The sequence below is a fragment of the Lactuca serriola genome, chromosome 4 (assembly GCF_051521515.1).
Source record: "Lactuca serriola cultivar US96UC23 chromosome 4, Lser_US96UC23_V15, whole genome shotgun sequence".
In the NCBI taxonomy this organism is placed as follows: domain Eukaryota; kingdom Viridiplantae; phylum Streptophyta; class Magnoliopsida; order Asterales; family Asteraceae; genus Lactuca; species Lactuca serriola.
In genome coordinates, this window is record NC_136411.1 from 201,079,591 (window position 1) to 201,098,614 (window position 19,024).

The 19,024-nt window shown below is 31.3% G+C and overlaps 1 protein-coding gene across 1 annotated transcript; it reads left to right on the plus strand.

Moving 5' to 3' along the window:
• The first annotated feature begins 9,883 nt into the window (after window positions 1–9,883).
• On the plus strand, window positions 9,884–11,219 carry LOC145103155 (uncharacterized). The gene has a single exon (XM_079040700.1). It carries the CDS (start codon window positions 10,003–10,005, stop codon window positions 10,927–10,929), a length of 927 nt encoding a protein of 308 aa, XP_078896826.1. The 5' UTR covers window positions 9,884–10,002; the 3' UTR covers window positions 10,930–11,219.
• The last annotated feature ends 7,805 nt before the right edge of the window (window positions 11,220–19,024 follow it).

Consider the following 19,024-nt stretch of genomic DNA (forward strand, 5'->3'; position numbering starts at 1 on the left):
AGAAGCATTGCAATCAGGAAAATGTTTAAGTTGTTCATGAACAGCGTGAAACACTCCATTTGAGATAGGGAAGGCAATAATATTCTCAGAGAGAGGAGTTGGTCTCACAAGATGTGCAAGGTAAGAGGTTGGATCAATTCCGGTAATTTCAACATCGCACTCAGTGACACCATTAGAGTTAGTAACACAGTATTCATCAATTAGACTCTGATTAATAAAAGAGTTACTGACAAACTTGTTTTTGAAATTGTTTTTCACCTCATTCATGGAATAAAATTCAGATTCTTTTTCTTGTGATTTAAAAACTTTTTCAGCTTTTGCAAAATTACCCCCAAGAATTTTTTCACATGAATGTGGAATTTGAGCAGAAATAATATAATTAGCATTTTTGTGAGATTTTGCCCAAATTTGGAGCACAATTTGTTCTTTGATCAACAGATCTTTAACATTATCAATTTCAGCAGACAAAGATGAGTTCGACAAACTAGTGATTCTAAGATTTTCCTGAGTGGAATCAATAATGTTATTTTTCATGGATATTTCAGTTTCAAGAAGATCAAGTTGATTTTGCAAATCCCTTATTGTTTGATTCTTCTTAGAATTAAGGACACCCAAATACTCAAACATTTTGATTTTTTCATTCATTGAGTAGGAAACAAAGTTTTTAACCTGATACATTGAAGGAGAGTCAGTGTTGTGCTTCCTGGAATTTTCAACTGCATCAGACATATCAGCATCAAATGTACTTGTGTTGTTTTCACAATTATCAGTGTCTTCTATCTTGACCATCAGACACTTAACTTCATCATCTGATGACTCCTCATCAGTCTTCCATTTTTCTTCTTCAGCAACAAGAACTTTACGATCCAAGTTCTCTGCTTTCAGTTTCTCAACCAGCTTGTTGTACTTCTGCTTCCAGTATTCATCCGAGCTTTGGGTTCTTTGTTTGCATTCTTTTGCAAAATGATCAATGCTCCAACAGTTAAAGCACTGAGCTTTCCCTTTCTTATCAGTACCATGCTTTTTATCAGCGTCTGATCTTTTTGAAAATTTTCCACCCAACTTCTTCTGAAACTTTGAGAAGTTTCGGCCTGATTTCTCAAAAGTCTTTACAATCAAGGCCGCACTAGCCACAACCTTTTCGAGATCATCAGTGTCACTTTTAAATGAATCAGTGTCTGAATGGTTTTCAGTGTCTGACTCTGACATTTGCTTTTTGTTTGAGAATAAAGCTACAGATGATTCACGCTGAGAATCCTTCATCAGTTCCTTTCTCTGAAGCTTGGATTCCTCATAGTAACGTAGGTTTCCATAGAGACTTTGTAAGTCCATAGTGTTGATCTTCTCACTGTTTTTCAGCACATCAACGTGGTTCTCCCAACCTGCACCCAGAGAGTCCAAAAACTTTTGCACTAGAACAGTTCGATGCTTCAACTGATCTAGTCTCCGCAGATCATTAACAAAAGTATTAAACCTATTAAAGGTTTGAGTCAGAGTTTCACCTTTCTTTGCAAAAAAATGTTCATACCTTTGGTTTAGATCATTTACTTGAGTGGCCTTGACTTCTTCAGTGCCTTCAAAAGATACAGTCAGTGTATCCATCATCTCCTTTGCTGAGATGCAATTCTGGACCAGTCCAAAGATATTGTATGGCAAAGCGTAACTGATTGCAGCCCGAGCACGAACATCTAGACCATTTTTTCTTTTGTCATCTGCTGTCCAGTTTTCTCTAGGTGTTTTCTTCATAGCACCATCAGGAACGTTGTTTTTTAGAGGCTGATACATCGGAACATATGGACCCTTTTCGACGATGTCCAACATGTCTTCATCTACTGACTCTAAAGCATATAGAGCCTTTATTTTCCACATAGCAAAATTTGTTTCATCAAAAGGAGGAATTTTAGCGGAAGGATGATTTGATGAGTTTGACGAAGAAGAAGATGAAGCCATTTGTTTGATAAAAGAAAACTTGCTCTAATACCAATTGAAAAGACTTTAGACCAATCTATTTATCAAACAATGACTGTAAATAAGAACAATAAGGTTTCACAAAGAAAAACTTTCACTAAGAATGATAATCTCACAAAGAGATTATCGTTTGCACAAAGCGGCTATTAGGGTTTGTAAAAGGCGTGAAAAAAACACAAATCGATACAAAAGAATATATAATACTATTCTAGACAATCCCTACAAATCAGGGATATAAAGCAAACTAATGTATGCTAACTATGGAAACAAGATAAATACAAGATCTGTTACAATGCACTTAATAAAGCTATATACACTGAGCTATTGAAATGTTGATGCTGATGCTGAGATATGCGCTGATGCTGAAAGATTAATTTCAAACATCATCATATTTCAAGGTTTGACCTTACATGGATTTTTGACCAGTTTGACCTTGGACATTGACTTTTTTGACTCCGTTGACTTTTGACTAAGTTTGACTTTTGGTCAAACTTGAGGGTTTGAATTGGTGATTAAGATTTTATATGGCGCAAATGATTAGTGGATCCGCAGGAGCAAGCAGTGTAGCAGGGAATGAATCGCAATATTCTCGGGTTTCTTCATTTCAGGTGAGTTTCACCTCATTGTATCGTGGGTTGAAGGCACCAATGCTGGCCCACCAGTTTTTGGTTATCTGTTAGTACTGGGAGGCTATAGGGACTGTATATAATCACGTAAGATAGACTGAGGACTCTTAATCTAGACTCTCTTACATGTTCCTTGTTTAATTATGGTTCTAGGGTAGGATCATTTGTCCGGGTGACTATTTCACCTCTAATTATATACGATCAGGCATTCCTTAGATTGTTGCTACTTAATATGACATTGTGTTATAGTGATCGGTTAGATCTGTATTATGTCATCGAGTATGTTGCTATGCTATAGTGATTTGTTAGATCTGTATTCTGGTGTTGAGTATTGATAGTTTCGTTTTTATTACTTCTTTTCATAGTTTATTTTTAGTTAAAACCACCTTATTTTAGTTAATCTTCACGCATATTTTCTCTTTTTGTTATTTTTCTCCTTTACCGGGTGCTTTCTAGTCTTTTGAGCTTATTTGCAGGATTTACCGAAGACTATTTGTTATTGGAGGTTTGGAAGGAGTGCGGGACGACGAGAATTCGAGCTATAGAAGATTAAAGGAGCATTGGAGCATCTTGGAAGAGTTTGGAAGACATAATTGAGCTATCAAGAACTTGCACAAACGGGCTGGACCATGGATGAGAAGAGTAATGTAGAAGTGCCAATTAAATGGGCCAAAAAGCCCATTCAGCAGAATCCACGCGGTCCGCGTGGATTTACAAATGGTCCGCGTGGATCGCACTGTGAAGAACCCGAATTTTAGCCTTTTGCCTCTATATGGGGAAAGTTGGTGGAATACTTTTGGGCAACTTTTGGATCCGATTTTTGACCACTTTTACTGAAGTTTTGAGAGGGTTTTTCATCATGAAGACTTGAAGAAACAAACACTTTTTCTCTCTAGAAGATTAGAAGATTTGTGGATTTCCTTCATCTTTCATCTTGAACAATGTTTGGTATCTCTAATTTCTCTTGTTTTTGTTTAATCTTAGCCATGCTTGGCTAGATTTTCATTTAGTTGACTTCCATGTAATTGCTTGAATGTTTTGGTTATTTTGAAGAACTCCAAGAACTTGTGTTGAACATCTATGATTATATTTTCTATGAAAACTTCCTTCATGTTTATATATCTCTAGTCATGAATATTGATATATGAATGTTATCTTTGTTGGTTAAATTCTTGGCTAAGTAATGGGTCTTCAATTTAACAAGCAACAATGTTATCTTTGTTGGTTAAATTCTTGGCTAAGTAATGGGTCTTCAATTTAACAAGCAACAATTAGTTTAAATGTTTGTTTTCATTTCATTTAGACTAAGAAAATATTTTCTCCATAGTGGTAATGAAAGCAATAGATTACTCTTTGGATTTGGTGACTCTTAAAACCCAATGCTAATTGATTTTCACAAAATTACATGCTTCATTAGTTTTGTGACTTTGATTTAGGAAATGTGCTATGAGCTTCTCTAGTCATTTTAATACAAAAGAAGAGTTGAGGCAAGTTATTCTTATAAATTGCTATAGCCAAATTAGATTATAAACACAAGTATTGCACCTTGGTATTCTCATGATTATTTAACCAAATGTTCAAGTAATGAAAGTCTAAAGTCAACCATCTTTCTCCTATTGATTTTACATCAAACTTTTCTTTTGTTGAACTGTGTTTTTAAATGTTAATGTAATTCTAGTTTTATTTTAAACATCTTAAAAGATCAAAATCCCTCAATTTTATTTTAGTTTAGTTTTAAAAGTGTTTGTACACCAAGATTATCATAGAAGTAACAAATTGAACCAATCTTCGTGGATACGATCCCTTTACCACTATACACTATTTTAGTGTGTAATATTTAGGGTATTTATTTTGTTGGCCTCGACAACCACCAAGTATACTGTTATGCTGTAGTGATTTGCTAGATCTGTATTCTAGTATCGAGTATGCTGGTAGGCTGTGATGATCTGTTAGATTTGTATTCTGGTGTCGACTATGCTATTATGTTGTAGTGATCTTCTAGATCTGTATTCTGGTATTAAGTATGTTGTTATGTTGTAGTGACTTGTAGATCAGTATCCTGGTATGTAGGATATTGTTATGCTATAGTGCACTGATGAATTTGTATGTTATTTGTACTTACTAGGTATCATTTGATGGAATGCCCTAGGGACTGTCTGTGGTTATGTAAGATAGCCTAAGAACTCTTGGTCTAAGCTTTCTTGCTTGTTCCTTGTTTGGTTGTAGCTCTAGAGTAGGATCATTTGTTCGGGTGGCTATCTCACATCTGACTACTTATGGTAACGCATTTTATAGAGGTTAGTTGGTAATAGGACTGTGTACTGAGAGAAGACTAGTAGGCAGGAGTGAGTTGTATGATTTTTGTTTGGCTGTTTTATGTGCCTGCTTGATCCTTGTTTCTTATATGTCAACATATAGTGGTGGTGGTTGAGGTGGTCCTGCTTTGTGCTATAGTCCAAGATACCCTGTGCGGGCCAGTTGTAAGCCGAAGGCACGGAGGCTCAAGAGGAGCGGTTAGGTTGAGGCGTAGGCCAACTAACCTTAGTATTCCAACCCGGATAAACTGAAGGCCTGCGAGGCGGTCCATTCAGGCCGAAGGCCGAAGAACGGTAGTTATGCATGCTTGTATGTTTAACGTATGCGGTATTTTGGGGTAATCTCACTAAGCTTTGTGCTTACCCAATTTTTTATGGTTTTCAGGTATCCTCAGTAATTGCGGGAAGGCGAAGACGAGGCTATACACACTCATCAGCAACATTGAAGATTCCACGTTTTCTATGATACTTTGATTTTTAATAAATGTAATATGGAAAATTGTTTTCTTAAATAATGTATTGATAAATTAGAAAGTTTTACCTTAATAAAAATGAAAAATTTTGGTTGTGAAAATGGGACGTTACATGTTAGATAACATCCAAAAGTGGAATATTTACCTCAACCTTACAAAAAATTTCCATAATATCTTCATCCTCTCTTCCGCGCTTCATATTTCTCAGTCTTGATGGAAATGGAGGTATGGGCTTGTATTCCTTTAGATTCTGCTTAGCTGGTTGTGGAGTTTCTGTTCTTTTATTTTCTTCAACAATCTTCTTCAACCAACATTTCTTCATACTCTCCATCACCTTTTTCTGTTTCTTTTACATCTTCTTCTTCAACCATAACTTCTTCATATTCTTTATCAGCTTCGTTTTTTGGTTCAGATGTACCTGGGCCTCCATAACTTTTTCCACTTCTCAAGGAAATAGTACTCACATTATGCTTTGGATTGTTTTTAGTATGTCATGGTAACTTTCCTTGAGATTCCAAACGACCACAAAAGTCGCAAGTTGAGATACATGTTGTTCTAGACTCTTGATACTAGCTCTGGTTTTATTTTGGAATACTTGGGTGGTCGTGGCAAGAATCTTCACTATATCTTCTAAGGCCACACGGGAACTACTGGGTTACTGGTGTGAGTTTTGATTGTGAAAAGTTTGACTCTGATAATTTTATTGATTCGGATTCTAATAACTGGGCTGAAAAATTGGGGATTGATAATTTTGCTACTGATGGAATCCGTATGTCAACTGATATTAAGAACTCACAGCCCTCATATCTTCAGAAGTCGTTGAAAGGTATAAGAAATCACATTCAGAAGTGATTTTCATCGTCTGGAACCGTCTGGAATCGTCTAACCTGATAATGAGGGTCGAATTTATATGCAAGACGAAAGCTTCTGGAGAAAGAAACCGAAAAATGCGATCACAAATTTTTAGATAAATTTCATATTTTCCCCTAAATGATATTGGATGCTATTTTCGACGTTTCTGTAACTTCTGGCAATAAATGTGATTGCAGATATGCCTTATGCAATCGCAAGAATTTGAATTTTTCCTAGCATTATGTCTCAATGAAGTACAAAGTCATGTATGAAGTTTTTGGTGTTGCGGGTCAGAAATGCGATCAGAGAATTGCTTTACGTGATCGCATATATTGTCTTTTCTTCTCAAATGGCCTTCAGATGACTTATTTCGACCATAGGAAACTTCATGGAAAAAATGCGATCGCAGAATGGGGATTTGCGATCGTAAATTTTACTTTCTAACGTGATTCTTCAGTTTAAGCACTCCGAGTTATTCCTTAGCATCCGTCTTCAGTTCCAACTCCATTTAGGCTCCAAACATGCATTCAATTGCTCCCAAAGTACTATTCCACTCGATATCCTTGAAAATGACACAAAAATGTTAGTAGTACGGGAATTCTAATAAAAGACATGAGTTGAACATTATTGAAACAAATGACATGCAAATGTAAAAAATATGATGCTAAATGATAATAAAAACTACCCTTAAAGATGTATAAAATTGCATTTATCATTAGGTGCAATCCATGGTGAATGATGGTGGTTGTTTCCAGGCAATTGGAAGATCTGGTGGTTCTTGTTGGAGGAGTTCTAACTCGTTGGAAAATGTGGTACAAAATCACACCAACTTCTAATTTGTTGGGTTTAACGAAGTTCTTTTTAAATCTAGATAGAAAAACATGGAGAAATTGACTTATTAAGGTAATTAACTTTTCAGTTTGTTCACATCTGGATAACTATTTTTTGTACACATCTAGGTAACGATTTTTTTGAAAGTGTTCACATATAATCATTATAACCGGCTGTAGCAAGTTACATCCGGTCATAATGGTCATATGTGAACACTTCCAAAAAAGTTCTTTACACAAATGTGTACAAAATATAGTTATCCACATGTGAACAAACTAAAAAGTTAATTATCCTGATAAGTCAATTTCTTTTCTTTTTTTATTCTACATTTTAATTTTGATTTGGTACAAAATTTAACCTAAATAGTAAATATTTTTAGAACCATGCCATTTTGGTAAATATCTTTTTAAAATACACTATTTTGTTAAAACAAAATAAATACAATACAATAAAATAAAATAAAATAAAAATCCTTTTGTATTTGACATGGAAAAAAACACATCGTCGTTTTATAGAATTTTATTGTTTAAGATATTAAATATAAACTTTTAAATTTACTATAAACTAAAAGTATCATAAATGGACACTAATAATATAAAAAAAAAAACACGGTATGATGAGTTAAAGTTTAAAATGTTGTTCATAAAGTTTCAGGTTTTGATTTGCATTTCAAGTTATGGTTTCCAATTGATCGTTCTCTAATTTTTCTTTCTTTATAGTATCAATTTTCTTTTCCTAAAACACCTCGTCGTTCTACCATTGTACTTTAGTAAGATTTACTATTGTAGTTTTAGTAAAAAAAAAAAAAAAGCATTACCTTCCGCATTATTTTCTTCTAGTTACAAATAAAAAACATATTTTTAGTTATTTTTTTTATTTTAATAAACATACATGTGCTATCATGTCCCAAAAGTCCTACGAGTTTCAAGTGATAAAGGGGTGTTTGGTTTAGCTTTTTAAGGGTCAAAAGTCTTTTTTGAAAAAGTTGCAAAAAGTCAGATTTTCTTGACTTTTTCAAAAAGTTGATTTTCCTTCTATCAAAAATCCAAAAGTAGTTTTTAAAATTGTTTTGCCAAACATCTTTTGGCTTCTATCTTTTTCTACAAAATCTTTTGGCTTCTCAAAAGCTAAGCCAAACACCCCTAAAGCATTGGTGGTTAATCATTTAAAATAGAAATCTTGAACAAAAAGACTTGAAACAAAAAGACCTTCAAATACCGTACAAGTATGTGATGCGTTGGTTCAATTTTTTTAAAGTTTAAGTTAGTTTAAACTTTTTTTTTATCTCTATACTAATAAAAGAGTAGTCCTTTTGCCAAGTGTCATAATATTAGAACTTCTAATTAATATAATGTCACTTGTCATTCTATTAATTCTCTATTTTAAATTCATTAAACCTCCTAATTAATGTGATATTATTTGTCAATCTATTTATTCTTTATTTTAAATTTTAAATTTTATATCATTGTTTTCATTAGTTCACAAATAAAAAGAGTATAATATATATGATAAATTAATTCCACATATTTATTTGAATCAATAATTATAATTTTACATAACTAATAAAAAATCTCTTAATTAATAATGTATTTAAAATTTTATATAAAATAATTGATTAATAATTTTGAATTTTTTACTATGAATATTTAATTAATTTTGTAACCGTGGTTTCCACGGGTTATAAACTAGTTATTGTATAAAAACCCATAAATTTGTATTGCTTTTCATTTAAGAATATGTAACTTCTTATTAAAGCAAAGGGAATTGTGACATTTAACGTAGCAATGTAATGTGAATGATACAAAATTTATATATTAATGATCACTTTTGATGTCTTCAAATATGTTCATATTAATGATCTACTTCTTTCATGAAAAATACTTGAGTAGCCATAAATAAATACATTATCCCATAGAATAAACATTAAAGATTTATAAACCCATAATTATTGATGGACATATAAATAATTATTCCAAGAAGAAAACAAGCTATGATAATTTGTAGGGTACAAATACTTGATGCATAATATGGATTATATAATGTTATATAATGTTAGTTGTTAATGGGGTTTCTAATGATAAAGTCGATAAGTGATGATTGAGAGGAGCGACTCCTATTTCTATTATGAGTCCATTCTACGCCACCCAAACCCAAACCTATGACAAAAACACATCAACCTCGCACCCCCCACACACATATACTTTATCCCATAATATACAAACAACTTTTTCAATATTAAAGTAGTATTATAATATATCAATGTTTCATAATTAGTTGAAGTCAATTAATATGCTTAGATCATTTGATTTTTCAAAGAGTTTATCAAGTCAAATAAGGTATTAATGATCTATTAATTTAAAGAGTAAAAGAACTTTAATATAATGGAGTAATAGTAAGATTTTTTGGTTGTTGAGTTGAGAACAATGTGAAATAAAGGATTAGTGAAAAAGTTCTTTATATGTCTAATAAAAAGCAATTAAATATCTTCAGTAAAAAACAAACTAATTTTGTTAATTTATTAAACTAAATATTGACTTAACAAAAATTATAACATATCTTAAAATAGTAAAAGTATAATATGAATTGATAAAATGTTAATTAAGTTTCTTACATTAACATATGCGACTAAAATTTATAGCTTGTTAAATTAAATGATTAAGAAATAAAATTATATAGATAGATGAAAAAGTAGTATGACTTTGATGATGTAATGTGTTTTTTTTTTTTTTTTTTTTTTTGAACTTTAACTTTATTTATAAATAATTTTTTGTTATGAGATAAAATTAAGCAGAAACGACTCCATCTATATGGGGTGGTTAGTTAGATATTAGTTGGTGGCCTTTCCATTCATCTAATGCACCAAACATAACCCCATATCAACTCCACCCTCATCCATATTCTCCGGAATCACCAACGCCGGACTTCTCCTCAATTCCGATGGAACCCACCATCAAAATCGTCAGAAAATCTATTCATACATTCCTCCACCACTACAATTACTTCACGACTGCTGCCATTTTAGCCCTCCCGTTTTCTGTTTCCATTCTCATCTCCTCCACCCTCCTCCCTCATTCCCTCACCGTTCATTCCCGTCTCCGGTCACTTTTCAACGACGCCGGATTTCCTCAACAATCGGAATTCTTCTCCATTCTCAACCTCAAACTATCCCAAACCATCACATCATCAATCTTAGTCCTACCCTTTACCCTCTCTTTCCTCCTCATCGCAAAAGCATCCGTAATCCAATCCTTCAACACCCACCGGAAACCACCACCATCCTTCTCCGGCATCTTCAGTTCCATTCTCCTAACACAGATATGGAACACCTTGGTTATGGTCTCCGCAAATGCTACTTGTTTTTGGGTTCTTTTCATTGCTTTCAACTGTTTGGAAAACCTCCGTATCCCCTCACTGTTCTTCACCGTCGCCGGAGGAATCGTGTATTCCATCATCATAGCCAATGCCTTGATCGTATGCAATCTGGCGTTAATCCTCTCAGGAATGGAACTGAGTGGCGGATTCATTTCCATTCTCAAAGCGTGTGTCATGATCAGAGGAAGAACTTCAATCGCTCTATCATTAGCGCTGCCGATAAACATGGCGTTGGCCGGAATCGAAGCTCTTTTCCAGTTCCGGGTAGTGAAAGCTTATTCCGATTCCGGGATGAACAGACCCAGTTCAAGCATGGTATTAGAGGGATTATTCATTGGTTATTTGTACTCCATTCTCATCATAATTGATGCCATAAGTGGGTGTGTGTTCTTCAGAAGCTGCAAAATAGCGTATGATGAGAACATTATTGATCAAGAAGCAGGTAGGATCGAAGAAGACGAAAGAGGTGATTTTGCATCGGTAAAGTGTTGAGAAAAGAAGTTTCTTGAATTATCTTTTCTTTTTCTTTTTCTTTTTGTGATTGGAAATTTTTTTGTTTTCTTTTCGATTGAATCACAGGCTGGGAATGAGTTCATAATTCTCAAATGTGGATTAGATTCATGCAGTCAATATTAGTTTAAGATAATTGAATATAAAACAATGTACAACTCTTATATAGTTATATTCAATGAAATATAAGTCATGATTTATTTCGAATGTAATGTTATATTTGTATACATTTTCTTGAAAGTTATCGAGAAAAAGGCAATACATTTTATTAAGGGTGATGATTTATAAATAGATTATTCATACACAATAATTTGTATTTTATATACCTGTATAATAACATAATGACCAAAAAATATTATATACAAATTATCTATTTTAATTAAAATAATAAAGAAGTGTATTTGACGGTTGACTTGTGAAATGGGTAAAGTAGTTAATTAATTAGTTGGGTGTAATTTAAGCGAACATAATTAGGTCACTATCCAAAAACTATGTTTAACAGATTCTTGTTGAATGGTTATCTTTATTCTGTGCTTTTTTAATAATATTTTTGTAGATAATTTGAATATTAAAATAATTTCAAGCTTTATTTAATATTCAAAACAACACTAGCTGTATATATAATATTAAATATTTACATTATTAGTGTTGATTTATTTAATTCCGTTGTGTAATATTTTATAACATTTGTTTGGATACGTATTACAATTAGAGAGTCAACCACTTTTTTCTTTACGTTTATTCTAATTCTTTCAACTTTTTGCGACATCTAAAAACTATAGAACAAAATGGTACGATATTATATATATATATATATATATATATATATATATATATATATATATATATATATATATACTAGTTGTGAAACCCATATATTATACGGGTTGATTAAAACAAAATGTTAAATAGAAACGATGAGAAGTTTATTTGAATTTGAAATTTGAAATAAATAAAAATTATGAGAAAAAAAACATGCAAAAAATAAATAAATTAAAATTATTGTTTAGTTATCAGACCAGTATACTAAACAAGTTAATTATAACAAAATGTTAAACACAAAGGTTTAAACTGTAAATTTATTTGAAATTGAAATTGAAATTTAAAATTTAAAATTTGAAATTAATATCATTATGGTAGGTTTAATTTATGAAAACTAATTAATAATATATTAGAAATGGAAAATGAAATAAATGACAAGTGGAAAATAAATATATCTCTAAATTATGACAAAATGGCATGTGGCAAAATCATTCTTATTTATTAGGGTGTGTGTATATATATATATATATATATATATATATATATATATATCAATCGGTTATGTTCAAATGTTTCTATTATTTATTGTGTATATGTTGGATTGATTGTATACCAATTATTTTTGAGTTATTTTAAAAAAAATAATTAATACATATTAAATGCTGAAAATTTAATTGATACTCATTATATCTTCAACATGTAATATACGTTAATTACTTTTTTAAAATAACTAAAATAATTGGTTCACAAGCAATCCTATATGCACATAATAGATAGTTAAACACAATAACCTAACTTTTATATATATATATATATATATATATATATATATATATATATATATATATATATATATATATATATATATATATATATATATATATATACACAATTTGTCTTTGTAGCAAAAATATTGGATCTTAAATTGTTAGACCACCCATAAACTCAAACTATTTTGAGTCCGACATTTATGATATTAACGTGTTTAAGGATTTAACCGATGTCATCTATTAAATGAATTTGTGTTGCTTTAAAACTTCGATTATTTTTACTATTTATATAAATTTAAAAAAAAAAACTATTAATGTTTTTTGAAAACTAACTCTTAAAAGTGTCTAAAAATTGTCCAATAATTGATTTTATTTTATGTTTTAAAATGATAAGCTACTTATATTTTCTCAGGGTGAATAGGTCATTATTTTCCAAATTTTACACTTTTAGCTTATATTTTAAATTTTATTCTAAATTTGATTCAAATTTAAAACTTGTTATGAGTTCCCCAAAATTTAGTTTTTTTTTGTACAAGTTTATTTATAATTTTTTTATAATGGTTTATAAGATTTGTTTCTTGACTTTTTTTTCAAACTATTTTATAAAAATTCTCTTACAATATCTTCTGAAAAAAAAATTACAATTTTTATATTGCCTCATATACATTAGCAAACGAACTTTTCTTGATGGTTACACGTCATTTGAATTTGATGAAATAACAAATATGATTTAAAAATAGAGGAAATAATAAAACAATGATTTATCATATCACATTCTTTCCAATTTAATCAATCCAAGTGTCACATAATCAATGAGAAAAATGGGTTTACTAAACTATATGATGCAATGTAAAAGTCAGAAAAAAGAAAGTTACGAAAACAATGTAAAATAAATTTTTATAAAAGTTGGAAAAATTTAAGAAAAAATATCTTATAAACCATTATAAAAAAATTGTAGAAATTAGAAAAAAAAAAAAAAAAAAAAAAAAAAAAAAAAAAAAAAAGAATGGTTTGAATTTTTCACAAAATTCTAATTTCGGATCAAATTTGAAATAAAAAGCTTAAAATTTTTACCAAATATGTAAATTTTGAAAGAGGCTAGCCTACTTAACATGAGATTATATAACCATATAAGTTAGTTACCCGTTGAAACCATAAAAATCGATACTATTATATAAATAATCTTATCAATTATAAAACTATTTACTTACTTCAAGTTTTTGATTAAAAATATTTTCTACTGTTAAAACTAAAAATATAATATGTTGCCAACTCATGCCAATATATAAATATTGTTGATCCTACTTCAACAATTTTGGCATACGACGAGACGTTTCCAAAACGTTTGTAAGCACTTAATGCGTGGTTAGGAAAACCAATGTTTTAAAACCCGGGTCAACCCGGTCGGTTCAACCGGTTGGACCGTGACCCGAGGTAGAAGGTGGGTCAATTGAGAACAATTTTTTATAAAAATACAAACCGGATCGAACCGGTCGGGTTTATCCTAAACCGCGGTCGAACCATTTATATTTAACCGGTTAAAACCGGATTGACACGTTTTAATAGGGCTTGGATGTAAGTAGCGAACGCCAAAAATATGTTTTATTTTGTTATTTGTACTCTATATTGAGTATTGTGTTTAGATCGATCTATATGATGTTTTAATATGTTTTTCAATGTTTACATTTTATGGACATCAAATTATTGGTTTTATATGTCTATGTATTATACTAGAAAGTGAAAATATATGAGAATAGAAAAATACTATAAATCGGGTTGACCCGGCTCTTCAACCGGTTAAACTGGTTGACCCGTAAACCGGTCATCACATCGGGTCAACTAAAAACCCGAGTTTTAAAACATTGAGGAAAACATCCAAACCTAACGATTCTTTTCCATGTAATGATGTAATAAAATGGGTAAATTACATTGCGCTAAAAACCATGTTTGATCCCTATTTTCTCATACAGTCCCTAGGTTTGTTTTTTTCTTACACACTTAGTCCCTCCAAACATAAAACGGCTATTTTACCTGAACAAGTTCTTTTTTAATTTTTTTTATTCATTTATTAGTTTTACATTAAAAACAAAAAAGAAACAAAAAAAAAGTATCTTCACCCTCCCTCCTCCTTTTCTTTCCCCATAGTCGTTTCCCCCTTTTCCTCTCTAACTATCGACGAACAATAACCATGAAGTAGCCACGGATGAAATCTACTCAACCATCGTCTTCTCTTTTCTGCAACCCAGCCGACGACCACACATCTCCTCTATTTCTTTCTGTGCATCGCACAAACCCTATCTCAGCCACCATTGGAGCAAGTCAATCATCGGAGCAACCATCGCCGCCATCGCCCATCGTTTGTACACCACCCTTCAACTGCACTCCTGCCAACGCCCTTCATCTGCGACATCATCCTCATCGAACAAAAAATGAAGAACGAATAAGCTATTTTTCGCCTCCACCTCCGTTTGAAACCCTAGTTGCACCTTTATTTCCAGTTCGAAACCCTATACTTAGTGGTACCAGAGTGTTTTGTGCTAAATTAAACTCATTACAAAGTTTAAACTTGGAAGAAATCAATTATGCCACCCAGTACGTTTCCGATGCGAGATACGAGTTTGTTGGGAAGGAGAATTTTTCTTTAATTTACAAAGGGGTTTTGAGGGATAGATTGGTTGTGTCAGTGAAGTGTTTAGAGGTGGAAGCTTTTTAGTGTATGATTTTGCATCAAAAGGGAATTGTTGAAGGAAGATCCAGGGTAGGTTTCTGGGTGGTGGTTCCGGTAAGGTTTAAAGGGGTATTGGTTGCGGTTTGTGACGGTGAACACGGGTGCAACAAGAGTGTTCCAATGGTGGTGTAACCCGACAAAGGAGGGGGCAGGAAGTTGGTGGTGGGTTTTAAAGTGGTATAAGGTGTTTGATTGAGGAAGGAGGTTGGATTAAGGGTGGAACTAGGAAGGTGGTGATGGAATTATGGTGTTTGAAAGATGCAGGTGGTGTGCTCGATCCGGTGATGGTTGTCCTATTTTTATTTTTTCCTTTTATTTTTAAATTAATAATAATTATTATAACATTAAATTAAATGGAAAATAAAAATATAAAGGCATAATAGTCATTTTATGTCTCGTAAGGGATGAAACATGCAAATTTAAACTAGCGAGAGAAGAAATTAGCAACTTTTAACCAAACAAGTGACAGTCCGAATTAATTTTTGAAAATAGATATCAAACGTGCTTTTGAAAATACGCACGAGGGACGATCGTTGTAATTTACACTAATAAAATCTCACCCTTCAGGTTAAAATAGAAGCAGGAACCGAAATCATAAAATATTTACAATTTTTTCTTAGGTAATCCATTAAACCATATTAGTAAAGAAATGACACTTTGTTTGGATTTGAACTTCATGTACAAAATGATATATAAATTCGATAGTATAAATAAAAGGGCTTAATCTTATTTAGTATATGGTTTACATAGTATAGGGAATTTACTTAAATTAGGACCACAATGTGTTTGATGGTTACATGGACTTGCGTGTAAATGACTGAAAATTAAAAAAGATGTTTGTTTTTCTACGTTACTCCTTGTCCTTTTCGGTTAGAGGTTGGAAAAGTCTTTCTCTATCTCTTTCTTTCTTTCTTTCTCTCTCTTTCTCTATCTCTCTCTCTCTCTCTCTCTTGTGTGTGTATATGTATGTGCGCATATATATATATATATATATATATATATATATATATATATATATATATATATATATATACACACACACACACACACACACTAATCGTTTACCGGCGCAAAGCGGCGGCGGCGAATAATTTTATTCCGCCGAATGGTTTTAGAACATTCTATTTGAAAGGTTGCATAGTTTGGTTTTGTGAGTTGTTTCCTTTACGATGAATGAAGAATAGTTTTTGAGTTGTATACGAATAGTGGGGGTTTGTTTCATCTCGACGATGGATTTGATTAAAAGTATACATACATTGTTGTTTTGGGTTGAATAAATTTGGCTTCAAAATATAAGTACGTTGATGTATTTGAGTAAAATAAAAGTAAAATATTGTTTTTGGTTAAAAATAAAAGTGTTTCGTTGTTTTACACAAAGTGTCGACAACAAATAGTTTCATTTCGCAATTAGTTCAATTCAGAAATATGTCATATTTCAAGGAATACATGTCAAGGAACACATGACAGATGCATATTATTATGAGTCGGTTTTGCGAAAATGAATAATTATTTCTCATCCGGTACAAAGGATATGAGTCTTCTCCTTGTGTTGTGATTTCATTGATTTGTCAATGGTATCTCAACATTTTAACTTATATGATAACCATATCAGCGATGTCATAAATGGATAGATCAACGAGCTCATAAATGGATGTTGGACGCACCAAACCTTGCTTTAGAAGCATTATGGTATTCATTTGGAAGGAGATAAATAGGTACATGGTTTTACCATTTGTGAAAATGGTATTTGAATGTCCAAAAGGTGTTAACTAAATATATAAACAAGTACTTACCAAATTATCACATGTATAACTAAAGATTCTATAGTTTTGTATTTCTATACTTAAGAGTCAATGTTGTTTCTAGGTTAAGCTCTAAATTTTAAATTTATACCAGACAGTAAAATATAATAGAAAATTTAAGAATATAGGTTTTAGACTCCTTTAGAAAAACTAAGATGTAACCTAATATTATTTATAGTTTAAAAGATATATAATAATAATATATTATAATTTGAGGACGATAACTGTTAATTATAAAAGTTCGTTATTAACTGAAATTAGAACTTATAAATACCAATCTAATATAAAATTTAAAGTCCAAACCTAAGAATCATACAAAGTTAGAAAAGCATAAAAATCCGCTATTTCACTTCAGTTACCCGTCCACACAAAAGAAAAAACGTGATCCGTCAAACCAACTATCTAAATATATTATAATTTGAAAAAAGCACATCTTTAACATTGTATTCAAACAAAAATTTTACAACTACAACTATAACATATCATTCCAACATATACGTCGGTAGCCATATATCCGCACAATGCATAATAAAAACTATTAATTTCCAACAAACACAAACGATTATAACCCATAAAAATTATCGCTCAAGGTCGTTTTAGTAAATCAGAAAAAAAAAAAAAGACATTTAGAAAACCACTTTCCATGTCTAGCTAAAGAATCAGATCTTTAAAGTTTCTGATTCATCCTTTGAGATGGCAGTTAAATTCATCATTTTGCAAATCTTGATCATAAAAACAAGATCTGATTTGATGAGTTTGATAGAACCATGTATGTTTTGTTAGTCCTCCCTATGAATATCCTTAAACTTGAACTCGACAACCTAAATCTACAAACCGTATATTTTTTAAACCTAAAAATATAAATTACATTCTTCAAAATCAAATCTATACTGAACAATCAGAAAACAACTTGAAATCGATCTAATCAAGAAGTAACATTGATTAGGTAACATTATCAAATTTATAGAGCCTAGGTACCTCGCATTCTTTGGGAGAAAAAATTTGAACTCTTTTTTTCCTCTATGAAGTTTTATGAAAACACCATAATGTTGATGCGATGCATTAATTTTTTATGTAGTCCCTTGTCAAATAAACAACAAACAGAAGGTGAAAAACATCCTCTTGCAAATAACAACATACACACATAAGGCCCAAACAAATAAGTTGAGCAAAAGAAATTAAGAAAAAGCATCACCGGTGATTGTGTTTTTAGTGATATACATGGTCTACTGCATGCCTTCTCTGGATAATAAAAAGCTTATTTATATGTGTCAACATGCTCATTATGTGTATAAATTAGTTTATGGAAACTTGAAGTATCACAAAGTCATTAAAATAGAGAGAAAAAGGAAGATAATTATGTAAAAAGACTAACCTTTATTCTTAAATTACAACCCCAATTATATTGAGCATTGAATCACCCATATATTCATCTCCTTCTAGTTCAAAAGCTCATATATTTCGAAAACATATTACCATCAACCGGAACAACAACAAAGATAGAATGTCTATACCTAAAAAATATATCCATACAAATACTCACACAGAAAGACATATCTTTACTATCTTATAAAAGAAATCTCATTCTTTCTATAAATACATTCAATATAATAATAATATTTTTTTAAGACGTTCAAATCATTAAGCTAATGGTACAAGTAGCCATCAATAAAATAATAATATAATTTTAAAAATCCACTACTTAAACTAAAAATACAATTATCCAATGCATATACCTCTTTACCTGATCTTTCCCTTTGATTGAGTCAATCTTATATATCTGATGCATAAAACACCCCGCTTCCGAGTTATAGCAAAGAAAAGAAGAGAAGAGAAAAGAAAGTAAGGAGAGAAAAGAAGAGAAAAGAAAGAAAAAAAAGATTGTCATTTGTGCTCCCGAGTTGGAGAGAAATAAAAGGAAAATTAAACATTTTGTTATTTATTTTCAAATCCTCCCGAATCGGAAGGAAAGGTACGAGGGAAAAGTTTTCCATTCATTTCCTTCCACTTACTTC